This window comes from Colletotrichum abscissum (assembly GCF_030869225.1).
Source record: "Colletotrichum abscissum strain IMI 504890 chromosome Unknown Scaffold_4.1, whole genome shotgun sequence".
NCBI classification, from domain to species: domain Eukaryota; kingdom Fungi; phylum Ascomycota; class Sordariomycetes; order Glomerellales; family Glomerellaceae; genus Colletotrichum; species Colletotrichum abscissum.
Genome location: NW_026850320.1, coordinates 664,959 through 692,906, shown reverse-complemented (window position 1 = coordinate 692,906; position 27,948 = coordinate 664,959). Strand labels below are relative to the sequence as shown.

General features: G+C 54.8%; 10 protein-coding genes across 10 annotated transcripts; 6 read left to right on the top strand and 4 right to left on the bottom strand.

The window, feature by feature from the left end:
* Positions 1-97: 97 nt before the first annotated feature.
* Positions 98-1,703, bottom strand: CABS01_02168 (uncharacterized protein; the record flags this gene model as incomplete). The annotated part of the gene is made up of 2 exons (XM_060535546.1): positions 98-1,595; positions 1,663-1,703. The coding sequence occupies 2 exons, from the start codon at positions 1,701-1,703 to the stop codon at positions 98-100; spliced, it is 1,539 nt and encodes a 512-aa protein (XP_060395851.1).
* Positions 1,704-2,740: 1,037 nt separating this feature from the next.
* Positions 2,741-6,922, top strand: CABS01_02167 (uncharacterized protein; the record flags this gene model as incomplete). The annotated part of the gene is made up of 1 exon (XM_060535545.1): positions 2,741-6,922. One exon carries the CDS (start codon positions 2,741-2,743, stop codon positions 6,920-6,922), a length of 4,182 nt encoding a protein of 1,393 aa, XP_060395850.1.
* Positions 6,923-7,284: 362 nt separating this feature from the next.
* Positions 7,285-8,034, top strand: CABS01_02166 (uncharacterized protein; the record flags this gene model as incomplete). Its single annotated transcript, XM_060535544.1, has 1 exon — positions 7,285-8,034. One exon carries the CDS (start codon positions 7,285-7,287, stop codon positions 8,032-8,034), a length of 750 nt encoding a protein of 249 aa, XP_060395849.1.
* A 937-nt stretch (positions 8,035-8,971) lies between these two features.
* On the top strand, positions 8,972-12,398 carry CABS01_02165 (oxidoreductase family protein; the record flags this gene model as incomplete). The annotated part of the gene is made up of 4 exons (XM_060535543.1): positions 8,972-9,189; positions 10,100-10,680; positions 10,742-11,282; positions 11,633-12,398. 4 exons carry the CDS (start codon positions 8,972-8,974, stop codon positions 12,396-12,398), a joined length of 2,106 nt encoding a protein of 701 aa, XP_060395848.1.
* A 404-nt stretch (positions 12,399-12,802) lies between these two features.
* Positions 12,803-14,753, bottom strand: CABS01_02164 (Tim44-like domain-containing protein; the record flags this gene model as incomplete). Its single annotated transcript, XM_060535542.1, has 2 exons — positions 12,803-13,478; positions 13,540-14,753. Coding segments are annotated over 2 exons (1,890 nt in total), but the record flags the coding sequence as incomplete, so codon positions are not given.
* A 186-nt stretch (positions 14,754-14,939) lies between these two features.
* On the top strand, positions 14,940-15,659 carry CABS01_02163 (uncharacterized protein; the record flags this gene model as incomplete). Its single annotated transcript, XM_060535541.1, has 1 exon — positions 14,940-15,659. The coding sequence occupies one exon, from the start codon at positions 14,940-14,942 to the stop codon at positions 15,657-15,659; it is 720 nt and encodes a 239-aa protein (XP_060395846.1).
* A 244-nt stretch (positions 15,660-15,903) lies between these two features.
* On the bottom strand, positions 15,904-16,738 carry CABS01_02162 (uncharacterized protein; the record flags this gene model as incomplete). Its single annotated transcript, XM_060535540.1, has 2 exons — positions 15,904-16,560; positions 16,634-16,738. 2 exons carry the CDS (start codon positions 16,736-16,738, stop codon positions 15,904-15,906), a joined length of 762 nt encoding a protein of 253 aa, XP_060395845.1.
* Positions 16,739-17,923: 1,185 nt separating this feature from the next.
* CABS01_02161 (uncharacterized protein) lies at positions 17,924-21,455 on the top strand (the record flags this gene model as incomplete). Its single annotated transcript, XM_060535539.1, has 6 exons — positions 17,924-17,998; positions 18,085-18,642; positions 18,849-19,395; positions 20,015-20,060; positions 20,113-21,136; positions 21,264-21,455. The coding sequence occupies 6 exons, from the start codon at positions 17,924-17,926 to the stop codon at positions 21,453-21,455; spliced, it is 2,442 nt and encodes an 813-aa protein (XP_060395844.1).
* Positions 21,456-22,182: 727 nt separating this feature from the next.
* On the top strand, positions 22,183-23,223 carry CABS01_02160 (uncharacterized protein; the record flags this gene model as incomplete). The annotated part of the gene is made up of 1 exon (XM_060535538.1): positions 22,183-23,223. The coding sequence occupies one exon, from the start codon at positions 22,183-22,185 to the stop codon at positions 23,221-23,223; it is 1,041 nt and encodes a 346-aa protein (XP_060395843.1).
* Positions 23,224-23,518: 295 nt separating this feature from the next.
* CABS01_02159 (serine endopeptidase) lies at positions 23,519-26,281 on the bottom strand (the record flags this gene model as incomplete). The annotated part of the gene is made up of 2 exons (XM_060535537.1): positions 23,519-25,428; positions 25,525-26,281. 2 exons carry the CDS (start codon positions 26,279-26,281, stop codon positions 23,519-23,521), a joined length of 2,667 nt encoding a protein of 888 aa, XP_060395842.1.
* Between the last annotated feature and the right edge of the window lie 1,667 nt (positions 26,282-27,948).

Sequence of the window (27,948 nt, the reverse complement as noted above, 5' to 3'; positions counted from 1 at the left end):
TTTTCTGTCTGAGAATACTTCATCTCGAAGGTATAATCGTCTAGGAGAAACTAGCTTCCCTCGTAATCTCATCAACTTTACCCCAATTACCAATTTCTCACAAGCTCTCGCCCTCGGCAAGCTTTTTCGTCCACACCTCCAAATCACCAGCTAACCCCTCAACGACCTCCGGGCTGGTAACGGCCTCGTTCCACGTCAAGGTAATCGTCGTCTCGCCGCCAGCGATGCCGGCTACGTTGACGCAGAAGGCTTGGGCGACGGTGCCGGCCGATTGGGAGAAGACGGCGCGGGTTAATTTCCACCCGTCTTCGCCCTCAACCTCGGCCTGGCTGTCGCTGCTTCTGCTGCCCTCGATGGCGCCCAGGTTACTCACCTCCCAACTGTTCCCCCTCGGCTTGCCGTCTTTTTTTCGGAAGAAGTCGTGGAAGTCGCTTACGTAGCGGAGCATTGCTGTGATGTCGTCGTTGGGTAGGCTCGTCAGGCGAGTTTGGAGGTCGGTTTTGATGGAGGATGCGACGGTCCAGATTGCGGTTTCGAGGGTTGGACCCGAGGAAGCGGAGGAAGAGTTGCGGAGGGCGGTGGTGAGAGACTCCGAGATGGGATGACTTGTCGAGGTTACCAGGACGCACATTTTGTTATCGATGTCGAGAGTTGGGTCTTGCGCGAAGCGGCGCATGCTGATGGCGGATGACGGTTCAAAGGACGGTGCTGTCTCTGAGGGGAGATGTCGCGCGAGGGAGGCTGCGACGAGGGCGTGGATGAGGGGCGTCAGAGTCAGGCCTTGCGCGCGGCATGCTGCGAGGAGGTTGGAGACTGTGAGGGCGGGGACGGTGACGATGCGGACGTTTGTGTGGAAGGGCGTGTCGAGGCGTATGGCTTCGCCCGTCCAGGGCGTCGCGGCTGGCTTCGGTTTGAGCCAGGCGGGGCCGAATGCGGACCATAGTTCGCGGAGGAAGTAGGGCCAGGAGATGCGGCCGTTGACGAGGTTTTCTTGGGGGAGGGGGAGCGTCGGAGGGGTTGGGAGGGTGAGGATGTTGTTGGACTGGAGGTGGTGGGTGGTGGAGGGGGAGGGGTTGTTCAGGGCGTGGAGGAGGCGTCTGTGGAAGATTGAGCCGCTTGTGCCGTCGCTTATTGCGTGGTGGAAGAAGTAGAGTACTTCGATCTCTGTTGGTGGTTCACAACCTTGTGAGGGCTGGGTTGGGATGATGGAGATCTTCCATGGTGGACGTTGGGAGATCTCGGGCCACAGTTGGTCGTGTTGGTGGGAGAGGTGTTTGCAGAGGGTCGCGTCCGGGCCGCTGGCACCGGTGTTGAAATCGGGGCCGGAGCCGGAGCCGGGGTGGGACGGAGGGAACCACTGAATATGGTTTGACAAGTTGATTTGTGGCGCGCGCACGAACGAGGACGTCTGTTTGTCTTCGTCGGCGATGCCGACTTGCATGAAGGGTTGCTCTGCAATGACCTGTGCGACGGCGTCTTGGAGAAGTTGCTTGGCTTGGGAGAGGGTTGAGATGCCCTGTGGGAGCGCGTAGCGGCCGGTGACGGCGACGCAGCGGTAGAGGCTAAGGGAGTGCCGGGCTGTTGAGTACGTTTCCCTGTGTTCCATGTCAGTTTGGTTCGTGCGAGGGTGGTATCAGGAAAGTGAGTTTGAATGTATCATACATGTTGCCGCATGGCCGGATTACTTCTGTTTGTGGGGTCATGACTTGCTCCTTAGTTGGAGCTGGTGTATGGATGGCAGACGATGATTCTCGTCAATGGGACTACGAAGTTTCTAGGCAGATTAGTCGTGAGTAGTGGCTGCTAATGATGAACCAACACTTTGTGAGGTATGCTTATGCTGTTCATCCGTGATGTATTCCGTAATGACTGCTCGGATGAGCTGGAGCCTGGAGATGACGGGGTATACTGGATTCCTCCGCTTTGTTGCGTCGAGTACCTGGTCCCTGCAGGCGTTCCTGAGCACCCAGGGGTTCCCATCCTGAAGGGGCATAGCTCCCCGAGTTGCCCATTCATTGAATGGGCCATTGGACAGGGGTTGGGCATGACGAGTCGTACCGGTATAATGTTCGCTTAGGATATGAAAGTTGAATGAGCTGTGGGGGCCTTCGGATAGTGAACACGACATCAAAGAAGCTTAGCCAGGCACGCCAGACATGTGAACAAAGGTCGTTTGTTATTCTGGGAAACAAGACCCAGAAACGTGGTTACGGGATACCGTTAAACGTCTTTGAGAGCCGCGTGACGGCGCGCCGTTTCCAGAACGGGGATCGGCCGTTCAGGGTCCAGACCGGCGCAATTTTGGAGCTTGGACCATTTTGGACCGGAAGGTCCCGATTAGTCATTTCCTATCTGTTTTTCCGCCCCGAGATTAGGAGGGGCAGTGTGGGGGTTGATCCAAATGGGAAAGAAGCACCAGGGGTGGCCCCCGGTCAATTTCCCTAGGAAGACGCGGTTCACCACTTGCTCGCTCGCCGACCCAAAATATTGTCTTTCCCCATTGCGCGACCACCTTTCCCCTGATGACAATGCGAATAAACACAGCTAGGTTGACCATCTCGGCCTCATAGCTCTGAAAAGCTCGTGTCGCTGTTTCTACTGCGTTCTCGTACTGTTATGACGCGACCAGTCGCCAAATCGCATCGCAAGAAAATGCAGCTGCGCGCAGCTTGACAACATACCATCACCACTACACTGTCGCCACCACTACCTACGAACGTGGCCACAACCCCAAAACGCCATGGAATACAATCGATCGCCGTCCTTCGGCCTCGGCGCTCGAGCGAATCGTCGCGCTTCTACTCAATTGACTATCGACGAGGAAGGCCGTAAACCACTATTCTCTAAACCCTCCCGAGAGAGCCTCGAGCCTCAGAATCCCTCACCAGCTGCGGCAGGAAGTACCAGATTCGGATACTCGCCAACAAACGCCCAAACCAGTGCGACCGGCCGACCCCCCTCTCGCGCCGCGATCCCCCGACCTTCGAGCTCCCTTTCGCAGACGCCTTCCCTCAATTCGAACCACTCCATCGAGATCGTGTCTCCCGGCTCTCGCATCCCCAGACCCAAATCCACAATTGGCATTTTCGCCAAAGGCTCCGGGGTCTCCGTCGCCGAGGCCTGGAAGCTGGCGGATGAGAACCGTGTCCAAACCCTCGAGAAGGCGCGGCGAGCTACCCCCGCAGCCATCGACGCATCACCAAGCCCTGCCCCACGCCCCTATACCAATCGACAGGTCTCGGACGAGTCAAAATCGCGGCGATCTCTTGGCAAGGATGCGGTCGACTACAGCCGTCCTAGACCCCTTTCGAGGATGTCGAGCGACTCGTTGCGAGACAGCTACGTGGGACGCTACGGCGGTAGTCCAGGCTCGAACAGTCTCTCTAGCTCTGGAAGCTTCGATCGTCGACTGAGTCAATACGAACGGGAGATGGCAGAGTCGCCGAGCGCGTCTCGGGATCAGGAACATTTCTTTGGTAAGACCAGAGTGGGACCAAAGATTGCCGAGACAGGACACACCCTGGCGAGGAGGACAAGCAACAGCAGCCTTAACGGGTCTCAGAGTGCGAACCGGCGGGCAAGTAACAGCAGCTTGAACGGAGGCCCGGGCTTGGGTAGGAGGACAAGCTACGGCAGTTTGAGCGCCAGTCCGCGTCCCGGAGCATTCGCAAAGAGTCATGTTCCTGAAGGACACATCAAGGAGCTCCTGGAGCAGGATGAGAAGGGTATTAAGCGATCCGCCAGGCCGAAACCAGACGATGACAATGCAGCCGATACACCGTTGCCCTCTGTAGAGACCTCCCGTCTGCCTCAGGAGCCCACTCCACCAACCTCTCGCCCGGCTTCTACGAACCCGGATTACCGATCTCCGGACAAGAGTTACGCGTGGCAGCTTGACGCGGATTTCACGGCGGGAGACTTGCAGATTTCAGACAGTCCACGAATAAGAACCGATGGCGCTGGCTTCAGCGAAGCCTCCGATCGACGATCCTCATACGGCAGCACTTATGCTGAAGAGCAACTCTTGGGGCTGAACGGAAATCTCAGGCGGGAGTCATCGCTAGGGCCTTCTCCTCGTGCTGGGCGCTCTAATACTCGGATCGACGAGATTCGTCAGCGGGAAGAGAAAGCCAAGGAAGAGCTTGCCGAGTCACGAAAGGCGCTGCCAAGAGCTAGAAACAATACAAGGCTGGAGGAGATTCGCGAAAGAGAAGCAGAGGCAGAGGAGCATTTCGCGAAGCTACCCCGACGCTCCTACTACCCGACACCCGATGATTTACCAGACCGTGAAGAAGTTGATACACAAGCCCCGCCAAAAAACACGAAACTCGACGAGATACGAGCCCGAGAAGCCGAGTCATTGTCTAAGAAGGCCGTCGCCACTAGTCGATTAGAGGAGATTAGGGAACAGAACTCAATGATGTCGAGATCCATGTCGCCGGAAGCTCGGCGAAGCGAGGACTTTGCGAGAGAGTCGACGCCTGTCCGAGAAGCGGCTGGGGAGTCAGTGTGGCCCACAGAGGACGGCGAGCATGTCGCCAACACGCCTGTCACAATCTATCGCAACTCACCTGTACGGGAGCGAAACAAATCGCCGTCTGAGTCGCCGGCGGACCGAAACGAGCGGGCGAGTCCCAAGTCTGCGAGGCCACTGGGTGCGCATGCGCGAACGGACTCGAGAGACTTGTTGCAGAGGCTCGCCAGAGCTGCAAGTAGCAGCCCTGCTCCTGAATCCAATAACCAGCCCGCAGCTACAGATGAGAAAAAGTGGCCAAGCATTGAAGACCTCGAGAAGGAAAGGCTGGAAAAGGCGAATCAGGAGGTAGAGAGATTGGAGAAGGAGAGACGAACGAGAGACAAGCTCGAGAGGGAGAGGCTAGAGAGGGAGAGACTCGATAGGGAGAAGCTGGAGAAGGAGAGGTTGGAGAGAGAGAAGATCGAGATGGACATGCTCGCTAAGGAGAAACTCGAGAAAGAGAGACTCGAAAAGGAGAAGCTCGAAAAGGAGAAGCTCGAAAAGGAGAAGCTCGAAAAGGAGAAGCTCGAAAAGGAAAGACTTGAGAAAGAGAAGCTTGAGGAGGACAAGCGTGAAAAGTTGAAGCTTGAGATGGACAGGCTCGAGAAAGAAACATCCAAAGAGACTTCGCAGAGAGCCGAGACACAGCGGCGCAGAAGCGAGCCTAGACGGTCTGCCCCCGAACCCGAACCTAAGGCCAGTCCACCACGACGAAACCGCAGAGAAACTATCAAAGTGTCCGAGCCAGCTTCTACTGAGACGAACGGAACAGATGACTCCAAGTCCAGTTCCACGGACGAACTGAAAGCGCCGGAGGTAGGGAGGCCCCAATCTCGCGTGGACTTCGCTGCAAGGCGCCGAGAACGTCGTCAGAGGTCAACCGACTCAGCCAAGGACAACCGTAAGAGCGTGGCCTTGTCGGATGGTGATCCTACCGACCGTATCGAACAAGAGAGGAACCTTTTCGCGCCTGCGGACAACCAGTCTGAGCGTGGATCGAGAGCACCTTCTGCAGAGCCTACTACCGAGGATGAGGATAAGGACCTCGCCGGCGAGACTCCCCGGCCGAAGAAAGTCGACCCGCTATCTCTCCCCACACCTAGAGTGACTGGGGCTTACGTCGAGACGCCTGCGACGCTAAAGGTTGAGCGTATCGAGGAGAATACCCTACCCCCATTGAAGAGGCCTGACCCTTCGTCGAATGCGACTTTCGATAGACCGCAGAGCAGAAGAGGATCACGGCCAACATCAAGAGCAGGCACATTCTTCAAGGCCTCCGAGTCTGGCTCCGAAACGAGTGATCAGAAGGAGACGACCGGAACGAGTACTACTACCAGCCTGCGACGCCGGAATAGATCGACCTCTCGGCCGCGCAAACCTCTGACCAACTCAGTCAAGCCGCCGACAGTCAAGGACGATATAAAGGAACTGCAACGCATCCATCAGATTGAAGACTCTACCTTGGACGATTTTGAGGAGCTGTTTAACATGCAGAAGCTCCAAAACGACCCCGACCTAGATATTGAGTCGATGCTCGATGACATTGCGGTCAAGAAAGAGGAAGTCGCAGCCAAGCCGAACATTCCAACGAGTCAGCGAAACCACGAGCTGGAGCAGTACGACAGGATGAGCAAGACACTGAAGGACGGGCTATTCAACATCCGTAGTGCCAAGCAGGGCATCGAGCGCTTGGAGGGGCAGGTGTCTCACGCCGAGGGCAGCAAACATGATGATGCTGCTACACTTGGGAAAGTGTCGGAGAAGCAGCCGCAAGCCAAGGGGGCACATCACCGCCACAACCTGGATCACGCTCGCGATTGCCCAGACTGCAAGAGCCAGACTCCCATCAAGGAGGTGTCGTACCTTCACCTTCCTGTGCCTAGCCTTTACCGTCGCAACCCCTTCCGCCTTACATTCCTTGGGCTGATGCTTCTCCTTGTGTCGCTTTGGTATGCCGCTGAGTCTGCCATGTGCGAGGCTTACTGCCGACCAACTTCATGTTCATCGACACCTTGCGTTTGGTCACCGACGGATCCCACTTGGGGTGTTGCTATTCCTGTGAAGCTCGATGAGTGGGCCACAGGTGGCTTGGGCCGGCAACTCGCAAACCAATACTCCGAGGAGGCATCAGATCTTTGGGCGGATGCGCTGGATTTTGTGACAGGGACCGATATTACGACTATTGATATCAACACACTTGACTTTTACGACAAGCGACAACTCCGTCGTCGTCTTCGCAAGAAGGGACTTGCGAAGCGGACAGTCGTCGAGTCAGCCAACGACAAGGCCAAGTGGGACGCTTGGCACGCCACGCGCGTAGCCAGCGAGAGGGCGCAAAACGCGAGAGAAATGGGGTATGATATCGGCGACGCGGATGGGAGCCTTGGAGACGATGAGATATTGTGAGAGGAGGTAATTATTCCCGGTTGTTGTACATTACTACTAGTCTTTTACATGCCGCGCTTGCTGCCGGATGACAGCACGCTGGATAAGACGCTTTGGGGCACAGAACTCCTTTGGTAATTAAAGATATTGGTAAATCAACATGGTCCACCCCGTAGACTCTATACGTGATTTAGCCATGCGTGGGGGACGGATTGGCTGAGTCAAATCACGACATTCCGGGCCGATCACGGGCTCCGCCGGTTTCCGGGGGTTCAGCCGTCATGGCTCCGGTGAAAATATGGCTTCTTCTAACTTGCGTACTACTAACCCACAACCAACTACACGCACTTACTTGCCTTCAATGTCGTCTAACAAATTTCAAGATGGACGGATCCAACATTAGCTCACAAGTCAAGGCCAACTTGGTAGAGAAACCATGGTTCGGCTTCGACCTCGACGACACACTCCACGAATTCCGCCGCGCCTCTTCGGCCGCCACGACGAAGACGCTGGAAGCCATCTCTCGAAAACACGGGACTCCCGTTGACGAGTTGGAGGAGGCGTACGGCCACGTCCTCCGCGTCAAGACGGCAGCCGCATTTTCAGACGGTAAGACGTCGTTTGAGTATCGACGGGAACGCTTCTCTTCGGTGCTGGACCGGTTCGGGTCACCCAGCGCCGATGCGGCGTTTTTGGATTCGTTATTGGATATCTATGAGGGGACTTTGAATGAATCGCTCCAGCTGAAGGACGGTGCGGAGGCGTTACTCGAGAAGTTGAAGACTATGGGGAAGAAGGTTGTTGTTATTACGGAGGGTCCGCAGGATGCGCAGGAGAGGACTGTGAGGGAGCTTGGAATTGATGGGTATATTGATTTTCTGGCGACGACGAATTTCTTTGGGGTGGCTAAGACGGAGGGACTGTTTGGGGAGGTGCTGCGGCATCTTGGGATCGGGGCGGGGGAGATTGTGTTTGTTGGGGATAGTGTGGTGAGGGATGTCGAGCCTGCTTTGAGGGAGGGGATTTCGAGTGTGCTTTTTGATGAGAGGGGGGAGACTTCTTGGGAGGGGAGGATGATGAAGGTGAAGAGTTTGAGGGATCTTGAGGGCTTATTTGGGGATGGGGATGCGTGAGATGGTAGATAGCCAGTCATTCACGATTGCAGCGCCGAGGCGAAGGAAGATGTATTGGCATTCTCCTTCGGATATAGGGCGGTCTTGAGCCGGCTCCATCTTCAATTACGGCGACGCGGAGAATCCGATCAAGTCATGCCTCGGGGGAAGTGATCACTTAGATTGAAGTCATTACGAAGCTCTACACGGCTGTCAAAAACATGGTAGACGGCTGTGGTAGTAGCGATATCTTGCCAAATTCACGGCGGGACTTGTTTTGAGCACCAACACTTTGTACTCAAAGGCACTGTCAAGCTGATCAAGGTAGTATTGGATTGTTTAGTTCAACGGCGTAGACGTGCCTGTATGAGATGGCGGTTGAAACAAGCATCATGATCCATGCTCGGCCATCGACGTCACTGGTAAGCGCTGCCATTGCCAACACCAAAGATCGCCAACAAACCAGGAACGTCTGCGCCTCTGTGCTTTCAAATCAGGAACCTACCCCAGATTTTTGCAGTTACCCCTGACCACGATGGCTCGTTTTGAACCGGTTAAAATACCCCTCAAATGCTGGATGACGTCCGTACATAGGTATAGAATCAGCTGTGCTGCGCCGTAGGGCTTGGCAAGACTGCAGTCGGGCGGCTGCCAAGCTGACATTGAGCAACTGGGTAGAGAACCACTGATGACCTAATATCAGATTGTACAAGCAATTTAATCTAGATTGATCATGAAATCTCTTGGGTAAATGATGTTCTATGTATCAAATTTATACGAGTACATACAACAGCTATATCACGATATCTTAGCGAGACTTTATCTTTCCCACGAACGGATCCGAATAATACAGATAACAATGAGCATTACCATCAACCCGAACTCCAAGCACCTGTGCTTCTCGTCATCGTCAACTACAACTCCCCGGCTCTGAGAACCAAAACAACCACCCGTCGCAATGGCTACCGCAACATGTCCAGACCCCCACCTCATAACACAACCCACCCACTTTCCTATCCCAGAAAACCTCACATATGTCGTTACGCCAGGCTACAACACGTATGACACGCCCATGGCGGCCTGCTGCGACCCAAATTCACTCCAGCTCGCCGAGGGCTGCTACAAGTGGTGCGAGCTTCCCGCGACCTACGCCGACGAGAACACGGCGCTGTCTAGGTTCATGGCATGTCGCCGTCGCTGGGCCAACAAAGAAAAGATGAGTACTAATGGGACATTGAAATATAATGAGACGTCTGGATATCATTTCTACTTGCACGTTGCTGAAAGCGGGCCCGCGGGGTCGGGTGCTACGACTGTGAGAGTTGGTATGTTTGTTTTGGTGGCTTCGATGTTTATGGGTTTGGTTTGATTGTGTTTTTGGTATATGGGTTTCTTGATACAATCAAGATGTCATCCGGACTGTATTAGCATGGTGTTGGGAGCTAAGTCAGAAAGTTGTGGGGTGAAGGGATTCCTGGTGTTCTTGAGTGTAAACATGGCATTGCTGGCCCACCGCAGTCAACTCTATGGAAATATGAGCTTGGATGATTGATGACAGTAACGAGGGAATCGTAATTGACGAACACATTCTTATTTGGTGCCATGTGTCTCTACTCATTATAAAGATCTTCAACCGCGAAACTTTACGCATCATCCAATCAAGAGGAACATACTTCAAGAGACTCGCAGATACGGATTGCGTATCTGTTGATTGGGATTCACATCCGCTCGGGTCCCTCAAAGTGTGACAAATCATGAGCAATGAATCTCTCTCCACGGAGACCAAAAGCTCCTGTGGTGTAGATCACCGTTGGTTTCATTGAGATTCCGGTATCAAAGCGAGGGGGAGGTTGATTACCAAGGTGGCCGCAACCCCTCTTCCAATCGACTTACACCGCGATGCGCCAGCTTACAAATCGGCCATCACATCATCTTCAGTCTTACACACCTCACCTCCATACCGTTACTTCACTATAAACTCACAGTCCGAACCTTCTCATCTCGCTACAAGACCTCAATCGACAAGTTTTCATCCAACCGTAACCACCACCAACATCAAACAAACCCTCATAATGGCACCCATCAGAATCGGCATCATCGGCCTCTCCTCAACCGCAACAACAGCCTGGGCCTCAAGCGCCCACCTCCCCTACCTCCTCTCTCCGCGCGGCCGCTCCAAATACACAATCACAGCCCTCTGCAACTCGAGCGTCGAAGCCGCCCAGCGCGCAGTGAAAGCCTATAACCTCCCCTCCTCCACCAAGGCCTACGGCAGCCCCGCCGACCTGGCCGCGGACCCGGACGTGGACCTCGTCGTCGTCTCGACGCGGGTCGATCAGCACTACGACACGGCTCTTTCCAGCGTCGAGGCGGGTAAGAGTGTGTACGTCGAGTGGCCTCTCGCGCAGGACGCGAAGCGCGCGGGTGAGCTGGCGGATGCGGCGAGGAGGCGCGGGGCAAGGACGGTGGTGGGTGTCCAGGGAAGATTTGCGCCGTCGCTGTTGAAGGTAAAGGAGATCTTGGAGGAGGGGAGGATTGGAAAGGTGTTGAGTAGTGAGGTGAGGGCGGCGGGTGGTTCGTTGGATCGGAATGTTTTGCCGGCTGGGTTGAAGTACTTCACTCAGCGTGAGGTTGGAGGGAATGTGATCACCATCGGTTTTGGTCACTGTGAGTTCATTTCTTTGCCCTTGACATGGGAATCTCACCCATTGCTAACATGAGCGTTCAGTGTTTGACCAGATCCAGCACGTCCTAGGCGAGGCGACCATCCAACACTCGCACACCCAAATCCAACGCCCCGACGTCAAGATCCGCGACCCGTCAACGAAGCAAATCACCGGGACGGTCTCAAGCAACGTGCCCGACCTCCTCGTTGCGACAGCGACCCTCCCACCCTCAAACTTCGTCTCCGCCCAAGGCGCCACGCTCCTCGCGCGGTTCCGACGGGGTCAGCCCTTCGCCGGCGAGCCGCAGCTCTCGTGGACCGTCAACGGCGAAAAGGGCGAGATCCGGCTGACGTCGCAGAACAGCGTCGCGCTGCAGGCCTTTGCGGACGTGGACGGCGTCAAGATTGAGGTTCAAGACTTTGAGAGCGGCGAGGTGGAGAGTGTGCCGTGGGCGTGGGAGGAGGGGTGGCAGGCTGAGTTGCCTGTGCCGGCGAGATGTGTCGGGGCGGTTTATGAGGCTTTTGCGGAGGGTGAGAGTTTGCCTAGTTTTGAGGATGCTGTGAGGCGGCATGAGCAGGTTGATGGGATTCTCTACAAGTCTGGGTGAGTGAGATGGCTTATATTAGTGTGTAGGCTCATGGTCTTGTCCCGGGGCAGGGAACCAACTGAGGTGTTTTATCTAAGTATGATGAGAAATGTGATCTGCTTCTTCATCGCTCAAGTCACTATTCAACGTTTAGTATTGTGCTGTTTGAGATGTCTTGTGTTCTTAAACTCACTTCATGTTTTGACGTTCACGCTCACTCTCGGTTGAGTCATCCGGCGGCGGCACTAACACGCAGTTAGGCAGACAGTTGCCTTCAAAGTCAGCCTCACTTCTACATCACCCAACACATATAAGCTATGCAAACCTACCACCCCTTACGAACAGCATACAAGCTTCAAATTCAAAGAATCAGTTTGAACCTTACATCTGTAATCACCATGAACACATCGCCAATCTACTTTTGGCGGGAAACGGGGCATGAAGGCTACCTCTCCCAATGGTGGACCTCCAACCCCTTCACCCAATCTCCCTCTCCCTCTTCATCCTCATCCTCGTCCCCATCCTCACCTTCAACCTCCTCCACACCCATAACATTCAAAACAGCAGAACACTACATGATGCACGCCAAAGCCCTCCTCTTCACCGACCCCACCGTCGCCCTATCCATCCTCAAAGCAGACCACCCGCGCAAAGTCAAAGCCCTCGGCCGCAAAGTGCGCAACTTCAACGAAGCGCTGTGGAACGAGAACAGAGAGCGCATCGTCCGCGAGGGCAATCTCCTGAAGTTCCGGTCGGCGCCAGAGTTGCGGAAGAAGTTGCTGGCGACGGGGGATAGGGAGCTGGTGGAGGCGAGTCCGATGGATCGGATCTGGGGGATCGGGTTCTCGCCGGATAAGGCACCGGGTTCGGATCGGGGACGGTGGGGGTTGAATTTGCTGGGTAAGATTTTGATGGAGGTTCGGACGGTGTTGAGAGAGGAGGCAGAGGTGGAGGAGGAGAGGAAGAAGAGGAAGAGGGAAGTTGTCGAGGCTGAAGCGAAGAGGAGGCGGAGCTCTGAAGAAAGGGAAGGCAGTCAAGTTGTAGACGAAGGGGCTGTTAAAAAGTTGAGACGAGGAGAGGAAGATGCAGGATCCGTCAAGACGGCAAATGACACGGCTAAAGGGGGACAGTAATGATGGGGTGAGGACATTCTCAGTTCTCGTTTGGTATTACATCGCGAAGTATGGGTAATCGCCTCGTCTACATGAAAGACACATTTTTTCCTTCTACACGTACACATATAGCCTTCAGGAGCGGTGTTGGTTTTTGTCTTTCCTCCCCCTTTGGCCACACTTCACATTGTGGCAACGTCGCGTCCAATGTTCGCCAGTCCCATATGCCCCCCAGTATCTATTTTGTACAAGTAATAAAACACTTTTTTGTCGGCTGAAGATTTTTAGCGAGAAGGGGGCTCCTTTGTAGGTTGTTAATTCATCATCCAAACATCTTCTTCGCTTATGAGAAGTACCGCCCCCTTGAAAAGTTGGGAGTGGTGGGTTATGATAGTAGTGTTGTTGTTGTTGGTGGTAGTTTTGGTTTAGTAGTAGTCCTTTCCGCTCTTCTGCATCTCAATGAGACGCCATCCTCTCGTCTCAGGGTTGCTGACATCCTCTGGTACGCGGGTGATACCGATGGCGTACGTCACCAGCTGCACCTTATCCTCCATGCCGGCCGCGAGCTCGCCAGACTTTGCGTTGCGGTAGACGTGCACCTCTTGTGTCCTGCAGGTGATGACGAAGACGGGGATTTCACCGGGGTCCAGCATGCGGGCGCGGACAATGTCGACGTGGCGGATATCGAGGATCTTGCCGTCCGACTTGAGGCCGGCGGTAAGGTACTGCTTCGTCAGGGCCTCGTACACGGAGTACTGGGCCTCGGAGAGCCAGAGCTTGAGGGTCTCGATGTCGCCCTTGACGTAGGCGTCGAGAACCTCGGGCAAAATGTATTCGCGGAGCTCCTTCAAGAAGGGCTCCGTTCGGAAGCTGGGGTCCATTGTGCGGAACTTCTTGATGACCTGGGCCGTCTCATTCTCGGCGAACCATCCTCCAATCTTGTCCGTGACGAGTCGCGCGGTCTCGATGAGGGGGTTTTCGGATTCGCGATAGACCTTGCCGGCGCTGAAGAAGCCCTGGGCGAACTTGTTCGAGTCCTTGAACTCGTTCCACGCCTCCTTCCAGGCGGCGTCCTTGTGAATCGTGACGTTTGTGCCGGCGCTTCATCACAGTCAGTTGGGAGTTCCGGACCTGCAGGTAATCCGCTTTTTCGAAAACTTACTTGGGGTCTTCCTCAAAGATCTCTGGCTTGCCGTGCTTAAGCGCCTCGGCCTCGCGCTTCTTCCTACGCTCCTCCTTCTCAACCCAGCCACCGTAGCGCGAGCTGCTGCCGTCATCGATAACGTCCTTGACGTTCTTGTAGGCCTCGGTTTCGCGGATGGGCTTGGTCGCCTTGTCGAGCGCGTCTCCCGTCACGTTAGCGACCTTGCGGACGCCCTTCATGGCGGTGGTATCCCAGGTCCATGCGGCACCCTTTCCGATGGCGCCAGCAGTGGTCTTGACGGCGCTCGTCGCAGCAGAAGAGATGGCGCCAGAAGACTTCTCATAGGCCTCGCGGGCTTTGCGGACTCTCTCGCTCTCGGCAAAGTCCTGGATCTCGCCAGACAATGCCTTTGTCGACTCGTTCCACTCCTTGGACTTGCCAAACTCGGCCGTCAGAGTCTCTCTGAAGACCTCCCACGGCGTCTTGTCCCCGTGGGGCGGAGGAGGCGGCATGTCCTCCTTCTTCTCCTTTTGCTTCTCTTCGCCTTCCTTACCCTCCTCTCCCTCGGCCTTCTCGCCCTCCTTCTTCTCGGATGACTCCTCCTTGCCCTCAGACTCGGCGTCCTTGGCCTTGGCTTCCTCGGTGGGCTTCGCGGTATCCTCGGCAGGCTTTGCACCGTCTTCGGTTGCCTTGGGCTTCTCGGTCTGCTGCTGCTGGAGCTGTCTGGCCGTCAGGTGGAAAGACCTGGATTGCATCGAGCTCGAGATGCTGCGGACATCTTCAGGGAGAAACTGTGATCGCAATGAGGTGGGTCGTGCAAAGGTGTGTCGTGATGAGACCAGCACAGCGTTACCACTGATGTCTGTGGAAAGTAACCGGCTGAAGGCGGGTGTCCTGCTGTGGTTTTGGACCGCCGCCCGCGCGGAAGCTCTTACGAGCGCATTCTGAGGATTTCTCCTCGCCGATTGCACGAGAGAGTTCATACTGTGTGTGTGTGTGTGTGTAGTATAACCCAAGCCAACCGCCTCTCGACGATAAACGCAAAAGAGGATCTTAGGAAAAAGAGAGGGAGGAGAGGGGCGGAAAGGGGATGCAGATGACGATTGGGGGCGAGTAAAGTTGCAAAGAAATTTTGGCTCGCGACAGGTTCCGACGGGGTTCCAGAAGCTCTGGCGCTGCAGTGCTGGGCGAGCGATCTCGGTTGACAGCGGAGCGCGGAAAAAATCTGGGCCCCTGTTCAACCGAAGACGACCCGGCGCGCCACTCGGGAGCCAATCAGATAGCGGCAATGTCTCCAGACGTTCTAACGGGAGCTTTACCAAATTTCTGAAATCTTCATTGCAGCTGGGCCATCATCGTCACGGACAGGTCGCCCTCTCTCCCCCTATTGCGACAGGAAGCCTGATACAACTCCTGCGATGAGCTCCGCACCGACGACTCGCCTCTTGGCGAGATCCATCTTCCAGACTGCCGCCCGTCCATCCCCGATAGCACGATGCTCCCCGGCATTCCTCCGACCCTTCTCTCAGACCCCGATTCAGCGCGCCGACGATGCGAAGAAAGGAGGCCAGGAGCTTCTCGCTGCCATGTACGGCTCCCGCTCCACAGCCTCAACACCGGCACCGACACAGGGAACTAGCTCGCCCAGCCACAACCAGACAATGCTTCTCCAAACCCTGAACAAGGCCGCCGGCAAGTCGCTAGATGGCGGTCTCGCCTCAAGCGGCTCAGGCCTCGACGACCTTGTTCCCGAACAGGAGGACCTCTTGGAGCCGTACCACATGCACATCTACTCCCACAAGCACAACACGCATGTGACGGTCACGAAGCCCGACCGTGGCGCCATCATCTCCCTGTCGACCGGCAACATCGGCTTCAAGAAGTCCAAGAGGAAAGGATACGACGCCGCCTACCAATTGACGGCATACGTCCTCGAGAGGTTGAACTACGCTGGATGGCACAAGAAGATCAACAAGCTCGAGATCGTGCTCAGAGGATTCGGTGTTGGACGTGACGCGGCAGTCAAGGTTCTCATGGCCCCCGAGGGTAAGCTTTGGAGAAGCAAGGTCATTCGGGTGGCGGATTCAACGAGATTGAAATTTGGTGGAACGAGGAGCAAGAACCCAAGACGTGTCTAGAAAGGGGGTACGCTGTCTGGAGTTCGCGGGGGAAGAACAACGCAACAACGCCTGTACAATACATGTACAACTGTATCATATCACAAGAGCATATTTCCTTGCATTCTGATGGTTTCATATCAAAAATGCAGATGTCCAACCCCACTGGTATCAAGTGCTGTACGCCCATTAAACCCAAACGCCAGACCTTTGTAACGCCAAACATACCGCATACCCTGATGTAGAGAATCGACGACGACGACCTCTACTTTCGAACCGGAGCCCTTTCGGCAGCAGGTAGGTCGCGACCCGCAGTATCCCGTACGGCCTTCTTGCCCTTGCCGTTGCCGCCGCGGCGTCGTTCCTCCTCGCTATCCCAATCGGCGTCCTCCGCTTGACCCTTGGAGTTCTCGGTGAGGAACCTCGGTGGCGATTGCTTCAGCATCCTAGAGCCTTCGTGAGCACGATCATCCTCCTCCTCCTCTTCCAGAAGTGCGCCGTCGGCGGTATCGTACTCGGGTGGGTCGATCCAGTCCCTAGGAACAACGCAGGGTAATGCGACACCGATGCTTGCCGCACGGTTCAGCCAGCCGGGACCGGGACGGCCGGTAAGCTTTCTGCAGAGATAGGAAGTGAAGTGGTTGCAATTTTTCGTCAAGAGGTTATAGGAGGTTCCGAGGAAGTCTCTCGAGGCTTCTTCCAGAATCGCATCGATCTCGGCCTGGGTTGCAAAGGTAAAGCCGTGGAGGATCTCGGACTTGAAAGTGCCGCCGGGGGGCTCCGTCTTGGGCTTTGTCCAGTATACTCCCGTCACACCTCGTCGCTCGTGCCCGCCGTAGGCGTACTCTCTGCCATTGATCACAACACCCGAGTGCAGTAGTGAAGCGCCAAATGTCCAAAGAACAGAGGATAGGCGTCCTGGCTGTAGTCACTTTGTTAGCTGGGCTGGCGGTGACGGAACCAAGCTGTCGGTTCGGTGGGTCCGAGCAACTTACAGGTAGCAGATCATAGACATGGATTGTGACTTCGGTTTTGGATAATGACAATGTCGACCTATGCGACGCGGTAGACTGCCTGGGATTGCTCGATCGTGGAGGCATGTTTTTCTGCAATTTGTCGGGTGAGGTGTTTTTGTAGGTTGCGGGTGCTGCTGCCTTTTTGGCGTATTCCAGGTTACGTCGTGAGAGCCTGGGCAGCTGAGAGTCGGGTGGGAGGGGCGCGGCGTTGTTGGAGAAGATGAGACGAGGCACGAAACGGGGAAGAGGGCCAGTCTGGGGAATAAATGCGCTTAGGGAATACTTTCGAGGACACGAGATATGGGGGATGTTTCAGTGAATGAAGGACGCAAATACAATGAATTAGGCTGGCTGCAGAATGAACAGAAACGTTTGACGGAACTCGCGACGAGAAGGAGACGGAAGCAAACGCAATGCACCCGGCAAAGAACCTCAAGGCAGGTCTCGTAGCTTAGGTTCCTTGGGCTTGGCTCGGGCGGTGCTCGGCGCTGAGAAAGCGGGCGTCAGCAGAAAGGCAAAGTGCTGCATTGAACAACATCAAGGAGCCTGGAGGTTGCTGGTTGATGGGAGCTTGAAGGTAAGGTCAGGTACTTGGGCAGCCAGACTTGGGCCATAGAAATCGGGTGGTGGTATGCGGGATGCACAAGTACTCTTCACTGCAAGCGGGTTGAGCCAATTGCGATCCAATAGGATGCAAGGAATGAAGTCAGAGGTGGCTCCCAGCCCCGCGCTTTCCTCCAGCTTCCTTCGGGCTTCGAGCTTCCCAGCTGGGTTGCGTGGTTGCTGGGATCGTTCCTGCCTTGCTTCCACTGTTCAGTGGTGCTGTCAGCGCCTTCCAGGTTTAGGTGGTGGCGGCGCGACGGCGGAATAGAAACGCCGGGATGGAAGTTGGCCCCCTTCAGGTACCTGGGCCCCGTTTTTGGTGGGGCACATTAAAATTCATCTAACAAGGCCGGCCACAACACCTCTGTCGCGAAAGCTTTTTCTTCTCGATCAAACAATCTGCGAGGTTTCTCTTCCTCTTTCTACTCTCTTCTCTCTCTACCGCTCTGCTCTCTGAGTCGTCGGGCAAATCCGCGTGATTGAGGGCTGGTCACACAGCCAAGAGTCGCCAAAACGACGTCCTTCATCCTCCTCCCTTCTTCCTTCACTTCTAAATCTCCCTCTTTGCTACCCCGCGCAGCTAGCTCTGCCTTTCGCCAAGCTCAAGTGCTTCACTGCACTTTACTCTACACCACCACACGTCACTACGCAAAATCAAGACGCACAATGCCTCCCAAGAAGCAAGTCGTCGAGGAGAAGATCCTCCTGGGCAGGCCCGGTAACAACCTGAAGAGTGGAATTGTGGGTGCTGCGCCTTGAGCCTTCGCTTTCGCCTTGGCCTTAGAACCTGTCCGGGATCAGGCTGACCCCCCTTCTCTTCTCTTCAGGTTGGCCTTGCAAACGTTGGAAAGTCCACCCTCTTCCAGGCCATTACCAAGTGCAACCTGGGAAACCCAGCCAACTTCCCCTACGCCACCATCGACCCTGAGGAGGCACGTGTCATCGTCCCCGATGAGCGCTATGATTGGCTTTGCGAAAAGTACAATCCCAAGTCGCGCGTGCCTGCCAACCTTACGGTGTACGATATCGCTGGTCTGACGAGAGGTGCCTCCACTGGCGCTGGTCTTGGTAACGCCTTCTTGTCGCACATTCGCGCCGTCGATGCCATCTTCCAGGTCGTTCGTTGCTTCGACGATGCCGAGATTATCCACGTCGAGGGTGACGTCAACCCTACCCGTGATCTCGACATCATCAGCGACGAGCTGCGGTTGAAGGATATTGAGTTCACCGAGAAGGCCCTCGAGAACCAGAAGAAGAAGACTCGCTCTGGTGGCAAGGGCCTCGAGCACAAGAAGGCTATGGAGGAGCAGGCTACCATTGAGAAGATCCTTCAGCACTTGAAGGACGGCAATGAAGTCCGCAAGGGTACCTGGGGCCCCAAGGAGGTAAGATTGACAACTACATTTCTTTTCCCCATCCCACGCCTCTCGTCACATGATGACAAAGGATCTAAGATCCGAACTATAAACCCAGCTCTTCGAATGCTACGGCATATTGAGACAAAAAACCCATTCTGATTTGACACAACTCCCTCATACAATCTTGTTGCAAAACACTTGTGAGAGAAAACCATTTCTGACAAAAACGACAGATCGAGGTCATCAACCCCTTGTTCCTCCTTACCGCCAAGCCCGTCGTCTACTTGGTCAACCTCTCGGAGAAGGACTTCATTCGCAAAAAGAACAAGTACCTTCCCAAGGTTGCCGAGTGGGTTAAGGAGCACGCCCAAGGCGACCCCATCATCCCCATCTCCGTCTCTTTCGAGGAGCGTCTGACCCGCTACGAGACTGAGGCCGAGTCCAAGGAGGAGCAGAAGAACGTTGGCGCCGAGTCCGCTCTGCCCAAGATCGTTCTTCAGATGCGCAAGGTCCTCAACCTTGGCAGCTTCTTCACCACCGGCACGGACGAAGTCCGCCAGTGGACTCTCCGCAACGGCACCAAGGCGCCCCAGGCTGCTGGTGTCATTCACACCGACTTTGAAAAGACCTTTATTCAAGTCCTCGTCTACAACTTCACCACGCTGAAGGAGCTCGGCACTGAAGCCGAGGTCAAGGCTAAGGGCAAGGTGATGACGAAGGGCAAGGACTACGTTGTGGAAGATGGAGACATCTTGCTCATCAAGGCCGGTGCTGCCAAGGGTTAGAGAACGAATATCTGATGGAAACTTGAGATATTGGGAATGGTTAAAAGCTCTGCCTTTTCGGTTTAGATATCACTGCCCGTTAATAGAGGTCCTTTGCCACCATAGGCTGCCAGATATGAGATGTGTGAAATTTGTGAGATCAAGGGTGAAATACTGCAATGAAAAATGTTGTACATATGAAGTACTTTAAATAAGAGCCATGTGCTTGTTTCCTGGCTGCTTGTGTCCCTTAATCGCATAAAGGGGGGTTCCCCCGACCCAGCTTCTGAGCGACCGCAGCACAGACCAATTGGCTTCGATACCTGCTGAGCTTCATTTAGGTTCAAAGTGCTGCTGTATGTTCTCTCCAACAACACCTTTGAGATCCCTTCAACCTTCGATACGATGTCTCAACCTCCAATAAATCGTGGGCATGGACGAAACATATCAGTGACGAGGCGTGAGTGCTTATCATCCACCATGTTAAAACCTCCAACTTTAGAGCCCGCTTTCTTCTCATTCTAGGTGTATCTCATCACCCTGGCCCTGGCAGAAGCTATGGCCTATAGCTCATGAATGAGACTGAAAATGAGGGAGGGAGTGTCACCGAATCTTCACTAATACGTTTCGTACAGCGGTTCGTCCACGGTCCTCGACTAAGGGTCCGCTCGACCTGGACGAGTGAGTTTTACTTCTCATATTGCCATGTTGGCCTTCTCTGACAGGCTTTAAGCACTCCTCTGAATGACCCGTTGTCACCAAAAGCCGCCGCCACAGAAGACACGACGCAGCAACGCCCAATATCAGGACAACGCTCGCCAGCGCTGCCTCACTCTCCCGCCGCTCCGCCCGTGAAGACAACCGTCACCAAGGACTTTGGCTTCCTCCTGCGGCCCGAGATCTACCACACCATCCAACCCGTCAACGTCCCGGTCGCATTCAGGAACTCGTCCAAGCAGCCGCCGGCCGATGCTCCGCTCGAAGACCTGCTGGCAAAGGGCCACTTCCGCGCCGCCGCCATTGCCGCGGTCCAGGAGCTGACGGCCACGGGCAGCCCAGGCCGGCCGCGGGTCGCACCGTCGGATCACCAGAGGATATTTAGCCTGCTGTACACGCGGCTGGCGTGCCTGACGCTCATCGACGCGACGGCGGTGGCGGCGCAGGAGGTGAGGGCGCTGGAAGATTTGAATGCAGGCGTCTACATTGACGAGACCACGGGCGAGCACTTGGTGCCCTGGGAGCTGCGCGTGCTCAACGTACGGCTACAGGCTCTCGGGTTCAGCGACCCGCGCAGGTCCGTCATGAGCTACCACGACCTGGCGCGGGAGGCGCGCGAGCAGATCAGCAAGGCGACGGCACGGCACGATAACTCGGCGAGGGAGCTCTGGAAGGCGCGGCTGCAGGATCTGGGCGTTGCTGTCGCGGGCGCGCTGGTGGAGATGGATGACCCCGCCGGCGCGGCGCATCACTTGGCTACGCTCAAGGACCGCGGGAACGGAAAGATGGCGCTGTCGAGGGCCCTGTTGTGGCTTCACTTGGGGGATGCGGACGCGGCGAGGCGCTGCGTTGTGCCAGGGGAGGGTTCTGGGGAGGACGGGAAGCATGCTGAGACGGTTGTGGGCGCGCTTTGTCAGATGGCTGATGGGGAGTATGAGGCGGCGCTTGCGACCTGGAGAGGGCTGAGGGAGGAAGTTGCGGATGAGATGATTGGTGTCAACATGGCGGTGTGTCTTCTTTACACTGGCAAGTTGACAGAGGTGAGTGCTTTTCCTTCTCGGGCCTTTTCCCTCGTTCTCGTGTTGTTACTTGTGGTCTCATTTCATGACACACATTTCGTGGAAACTCTAGCATGACAAAGACGGCTGACAACCAGCTATACATCAGGCACGAGCCATTCTTGAGGACATGGTCGGATCCGGCTACTCATCGCACACTCTCTTGTTTAACCTCAGCACAACCTACGAACTCTGCACGGAGCGGAATCGGAACCTGAAGGTGAGGCTCGTTGATAAGGTGGCCGATCTGGAGGAGACTTCAAGAGGTTGGGAGAAGAACAATGCCGACTTTAAGTTGTAAAATCGCAAAGGAAATAAAAGTATAGCTTCGTGATGATCCTCCGAGCCAATGAGCCTATGGAGCATACCGTAAGGTAGGATAGGATTGTCATGTATTACTGTGCAAGCCTCATGTCCGTGTGGTCCCCGAAAACGGACTTGCCCAATTGTAGCCATCCTAGCAGATGACACCCCTGTCGGTTCAATGAACCAAGTCTCCGCACTGGCATGCACAGTCGGGGACCGGACTTGCTTACAACGCTTACCAAGATGCTTACCTACGAGACTTGCATGCTTTTGCAGACTGACAAACCGTACAGTCAACACCAGACGAAGTGCAGGTCGGCCGCTGGAGGGAAGCCAAGTCTTTTTGCGGCGGGGGGGAGTGATGCGAATACGGTTCTGATTTGTGTTCAGATGTTCAGATGGTGAGGTGATGTAAAAAGGATGGATGTTCCCGCGGTTTCCGGCGTCGGGCGGTCAAGTTTTTGAGGCTGGAACTTGTGGTGTTCTTATTAGAGACATCGCCGGTGGAAGTTCTCACGAGCCACGCAAGTCCTACTTTATTGATCGACTGCGTAGTCGACGACTGAACAGGTAGAGATCGACTCACACAATCAGAGGCACATTTTCAATTTTTCAGTTCAATTCAAAACGACATGGAGTCGAGAACCTTTCAGGAGCGAACTCTTCACCTGCTTGAGAGGATCGCAGAATCTCAGACGGCATTAGAAGCGCGCCTAGCCACAATGGAGACGATGCTCTCCCACCACAACACGCAGCCGCCGCAACACCTATCTTTTCCACAATTCCGCCAGCTGCCTCCCGAACTACGACTCCGGGTCTGGTCCCTCGTCGCCATTCCATCACGGGTTCTGCGTCTAGACGCACGGGATGGGAAGAAGACGAAGTCACACAAGTCAGGATCTCCGCCGCCGCTGTTACGACCGCCCGCCATCGCCGGAGCGTGTCGTGAGTCGCGGGCCGTGGCGACGAAGCATGGCGCGCTGGCGAGGCTCACGTACGAGGGGGGCGAGATGGGCAAGGGGGGGAGGACGCGGTGTTATTGGTTTGATGGGGATCGCGATGTGCTGGAGTTGGATAGCTGGGTTGACGTCGAGGGTGACCAGCCGCGGGGCATTAGAGGACTTGTACAGAGGGCGAGGCATGTTCTCGTGGGTCGTGCTGAGGCGGAGTGGTATGCCCGCCTGTTCGAGCGCGCGGCGCTGGTGAAGCGCGTGAGTTTGAAGTTTGATGTGTTGGGTGTACGGTGTAGCACGCATGGCCGGGACGCCGTGAGACGTATGTTTGGCGGAGGCGGGGCTGAGACTACGATCGTTGTCACGGACTTGGAGGACGCGGATGAGATTGCGCGTGTGAAAAGCGAGTTGGGCTCTGGATGGCGGAACCCGGTGTTTTTGGAGTTTGATCTGGAGCTTTGGGCGAGGAGCGGGACGGAGAGGGTCGGACGGGCTGTGAGGGATGAGAAGTGGATGAGGAGGTTGAATGGGACTTGGGCGAGCGAGGTTGCGAGGGGGTGGGTTATGGCTCGGGCTGGGGCGTCTATACTAGCCAATGACGGCGGTAGAGGGGATGGGGGTGATCAAGAGGAAGATGGAGTGAGAGTTACGAGTGACAAGGGAGCCTCAGAGATGAAGTTACGGATTGCGAAGGCGACGGCGTTAGATGTCGAGGATGAGTATGTAAGGCAGGCGCTTTTGGGTATGCCCGAGGTCAGGTTTGTGAGAGCATATTGTCTTGATGAAGACTACAATGCCTGTTGTTCATAGCAAAGCAGCCTTTGTTATCTTTGGATTTTAACTACCGCCTTTCAGCGAGACCTTGCGGCTATGAGCTTCACGCTGACTTCAGTCTCGTCCCCGTTCCATCAAGCCCATTCGGCCGTCAATTCTCCCGCTGCTCTAGAAGGCTTCTAAGAACCACATATGCACCTTTACCTCGGACCTCTGCCTCTCTAATACTATAGACGGAATCAAGGAGCAAAAGCTTCAAGTCAAGGCTTCTGTCGAGAGGAGAAACATGTGCACGAGGCTGTGCTCGTCTAACCGTTGCTTCATAGAGGCATTACACCGAAGGCAAGCCGGTACTGTTCAGACTGTAAGCCAAACTCCATTCGTCTGACCTCCAGAATTCGAAATGTGTTGGGTTTTCACGGTCACCATTCATCCGAAGTGCTAGTACCTCCCAGACATAGCTTCCAGCCGGCACAAATGTCCTGTTGTTCTCTGAGCCACCCCAGAACCACGCTGCCGTCATTGGCTCCGCGTCTGTTCCGACGGTGTCGTTGTGGAATGGCGCTTCGCCAGTCTTGGTGTTCACCATAGAATAAGTGACTAGCCTACTCCTTACAACTTGCTGGAAGGCGAATCCGGGATATATGCCATCAGGATAGGCGATGGGGTTCTCGTCGATGCCGACGCTGGCGTTGTAGGTGGCATTGAATATCCTTCCGGGCTCAACTTCGATGAATGCGAAGTCCGGCAGCCTGACTCCAATCAGTTTGGTCTGAGTCCGATCAATGATGGGTAAGTTGAGCAGCGATCCTCCATAGCCAGTGTAAGGCACAGTCAGAAGATTCGCCTCAGAAGCTGAGGATTGGACTGCGATGTAACCGCCGAAAAAAGACAGACGACTTGCGGCATCAGACAAGTCAGATTCGGAGAGGATTGACACTGCCACAGACGCAGATTCACCGCCCTTCAACGTCAGATAGGTGGGAGAAATTGACAGGCTGGCGAAGGCATCACTAATGTTCGGCAGCGAGAAGGCGTAAGGGTTTGCAGGATTGATCACGTAACCTGACCCCGCTGGTAGATGATCCAGCTGGTAAGTGAGCTCCTCGACACCCGTGTTGGCGAGGGTGAAACTTAGGAACGGTGGTCTGTGATCGGTGTCATTGAAAGCAAGATCCGTCACGTTGACCGTCGTGACGCTCCGCACAGCACTCCAGGCATCGACCCTCCCACCTCCTTGCTGCTGAACCGGGGCCTTGATAGCATGAACCTTGAAGTTTGGAATACCATCGTTGTAGTCTACAGGACGTGCCGTGGCCACGATAGCATTGCGGATCTGGCGCGGCGACCACTCGGGATGAGCAGACTTCACAAGGGCCGCGACGCCGCCCAGGTACGGGGTTGAGAAGCTAGTTCCGGCCCATACGCCGAGGCCGCCAAGGCGCGCGGGGAACGGCATGGCGACGTACTGCGACGGTCCGAGAACGGCAACGCCCATGTGTGTATCCAAGGCCGGACCCCATGTTGTCCAGGATGATGGCGTGAGGCCTGTCTGGTTGTTGGGTATGAAGCTGAGGTTCATGTTGGCTGATGATGGATCGCCGGTCAGGGAGAGATCTACGCGGCCGTGTTTCGCGAGCAGCGATACGAGTCTTGAGGCTTCGTCGAAACCGATGTTGATTGCCGCACGTACAGAAGGGGTTAGATTCGTACTACCCATGCGGGGGATGCTAAGTGCGTGAACGGTATAATTGGGAGCGTAACCCATGACATATGGTATTCCGTACTTGGTGGTGATATCCAAAGACGCGTCATCGGGGTCACTCCAACATTCGTATCTAGACTGGAGAAGAATCGTAGTTGCCGGATTTGAGGGCGGTTTTGCGCCGGTTGGAAGAGGTCGGCAAGGAGACACAACATCTTGGGGTCCCTCCAGAGCCGCAGGATCGAAAGCGCCAGGCCACCACAATGCCAGGTTGATCTGGGCGGGCATGTCGAATATTTGCGTATCGGTGGGATCACTCGGGTGGTAGTACAATGGACCAGCTTCACCGCCAGCGGTCCAATTCCCTTGCCATGTATACACAGGGACGAGGGAAGTATCGTAGGTGCCGATAGCCATGCCGCCACGACTGGCCGTGGGTGCTCTGATCGAGTACAGCCCCGGACCGGTGTTGCCGGCGACAGTAGTTACGAGAGTGCCGTTGTTGAACATACGCTCTATCAACGTGGGCCAAGGGGCTAGCCTCACGGTTAGCAAGTGAACGCGGTCAATCCGTACTTTAGGTGGATAGATACGCAAGAGTTGCCGAACTTTACAGAACAAGCATCACTTACCTTCAGGGTATTCCAACTCGTAGCTGTAAGGAATGGAAATGATGTCCAGATGCCGCTCGTACATGTGAAGGAAGTCATTCACCTGGTCGTCCCCGTTAATGGGGTTGACGCAGTCAGAGTTGGCGATCGCTTCAAAGGTGGCATCCGGTGCGACACCGGTATAGCCCCATTGCGGATCGCCCTTTCCGCCGGCGATGCCGAGATTCCCGGTGCCGTGCGGGTCACAGCTCCCGGCAGAGTCGTTGGCGCCGGTCCGCAAGTTGGTGGTATATGCGATGTTCGTTGCTACCAGGCCAGGTGCGGTCACATCAATCGCGGCATCCATGATGGCAACGCGGACGTTTGCGCCAGTTACATTCTCCTCGTGTAAGCGCAAGACACCAGTGTCCTCATGCGAAGCCCGGAGAAGCGCGGCCTTGGAGGCGATCCTGGTGCTGTCGACATTGGCTTGCACAGCGCCTCTGCGGCCAGGTTCGTTGATTTCTGGATGCTTTGGCTCTCCGGGTGGGAGTTGCTGTTGCTTTGACGTTCTCTGGTTTTCGAACAAGCCCCCTTCGAAGGGAAGACGCCATACATTTTGGGCATTAGTGATGATAGCGATTGTATCCAACGATGGTTGGTGGAGTTGAATCGCTCCTTCGCCGCATTTCAGCGAGAAAGAGGCTCCGTGAAGAATGTTTGAGTTGTACTCGCGAAACTTAGTGACGGAGCAGTAGAATCCATATTCTACAAGTCCATCCTCGATGGTCAATGGCATACCTTCAGACTATCGCCATATGTTAGCACCTTCAGTCATGGAATGTCCCACAGACAAGGTACCGCACGCTCTCCGTCGTAAAGCCATATTCAATGACATAGCTACTACGAGGTTTTCCACCTATAGGTAATGGGACAAGTGCAGCGGTGAAGCCTGCAAAGATGAGTCCGAGATGTCGAATGCAGCGCATGATGCGCAAGCGAATGTATGAGAATTAAGGACTTCGACATTGACGACAGTCTACCATACACATATCTGATAAAGATGCTTAGTGAGGTTTTATGTACTAAGGATCTTATAGGTGGGTTTAGGCTTCGCAAAGGTAGCATATCCATCCGAACCGGCCGACATCAGACCGCTAGGTCGAACTCTAGATAGATTACAATAATCAGGATTCTTGCTCTCCTTCTCAAAACAGCCTGGCACCTCGCGATGTTTTTAAAGTAAGTAAGGATTTGATCCGATACCGAGCTTCGTGGGCGGGTCTTCCCGGCTTACCTCTACACCCGCGCATGCCACGCGTGCCGCGCTTCCGATGGGTGTTGAAAGGTACGCCATGAGACCATTCAACAATTCTTACGATAGCTTTGCGACTAGGTCATGACCTCAGCTTTGGTACCGTGCGCCTTCCACAGGGCAAAGCTTGCTGCCTCGTCAAGATGGCTGTGCCAGTGTAAGCATTCTTCAGAGCATCTAGGGGTTGCACGGCCGATGGAAATGGCATCATATAGAGCGTGATGAATGATCAGAAAAAGACCGAGCCATAGCAATCCTCGAACCGCATTTCGTAGGTGCAAGTTGTTTCCGAGAGCGAGGGAATCGTTGTCAGAATGAATCGACTGCGCATTCTCTGGCTCGACTAGACTTTGGGACCAAACTCGATAGAATTTGGCGTTGAAGGGAAATCGTACAGGACTACGTTTGGACAAAATAATTGATTCAGCACTAGCATTGAATGTGTCAAAGGGGCGCTGTAAGTATGCCAGATGTCAGGTTTGTCAATGCTTTAGTCTTAGTAAAGAGCTTAATGCCGCCTATCTATAGTAAAGCGGCTGGAGCCTTCTTATATTTGGATTTGCATACCTACGGAGATATCGCTTCTATTAGCTCACCAACTTCAAAGTCGCCTGCAGTACCTCCGGCTTGCTCAGGCCGTAGTCTAGCCGCTGCAGCCTACAGAGGGCTGCTCAGGCTGTAAACCATACAGACCTGCTACAGGAAAGGGATCTGCCTCGACAACATAGACGGTACGGCTGAGCAGCTTTGAATTCCTAGTGCAAGGCAGACCCTGAGGCGAATTGATGTATCGTATGTCTTCTCAACTAGGAAACATCATGAACTCTAAGTATGAGGAAGGCGATCATGAAAAAACGGGAAGAGTACAATAGTCCATTGCGACACACCCGACGGAACTTCAGCTCGCTAACATATGGGACCATAAGTCTTCGGTCTCCTCACATATTTCCATGTCTTTTTTCCGTATTTCTTAATAGTCTCCGAGAAAAATGCGACTAGCCCTATAATGAGAGAAACTACGCTTGATACTAAGACTGTAGTAGCAAATGTCAATTCTTATCAAGTACACATGCAGGAAGCTACGCTAAACGAATAAGACTTACATATCACAAGATACGCCCAGGTAGGCGTCTGGAGAAAGGAAGAAACGT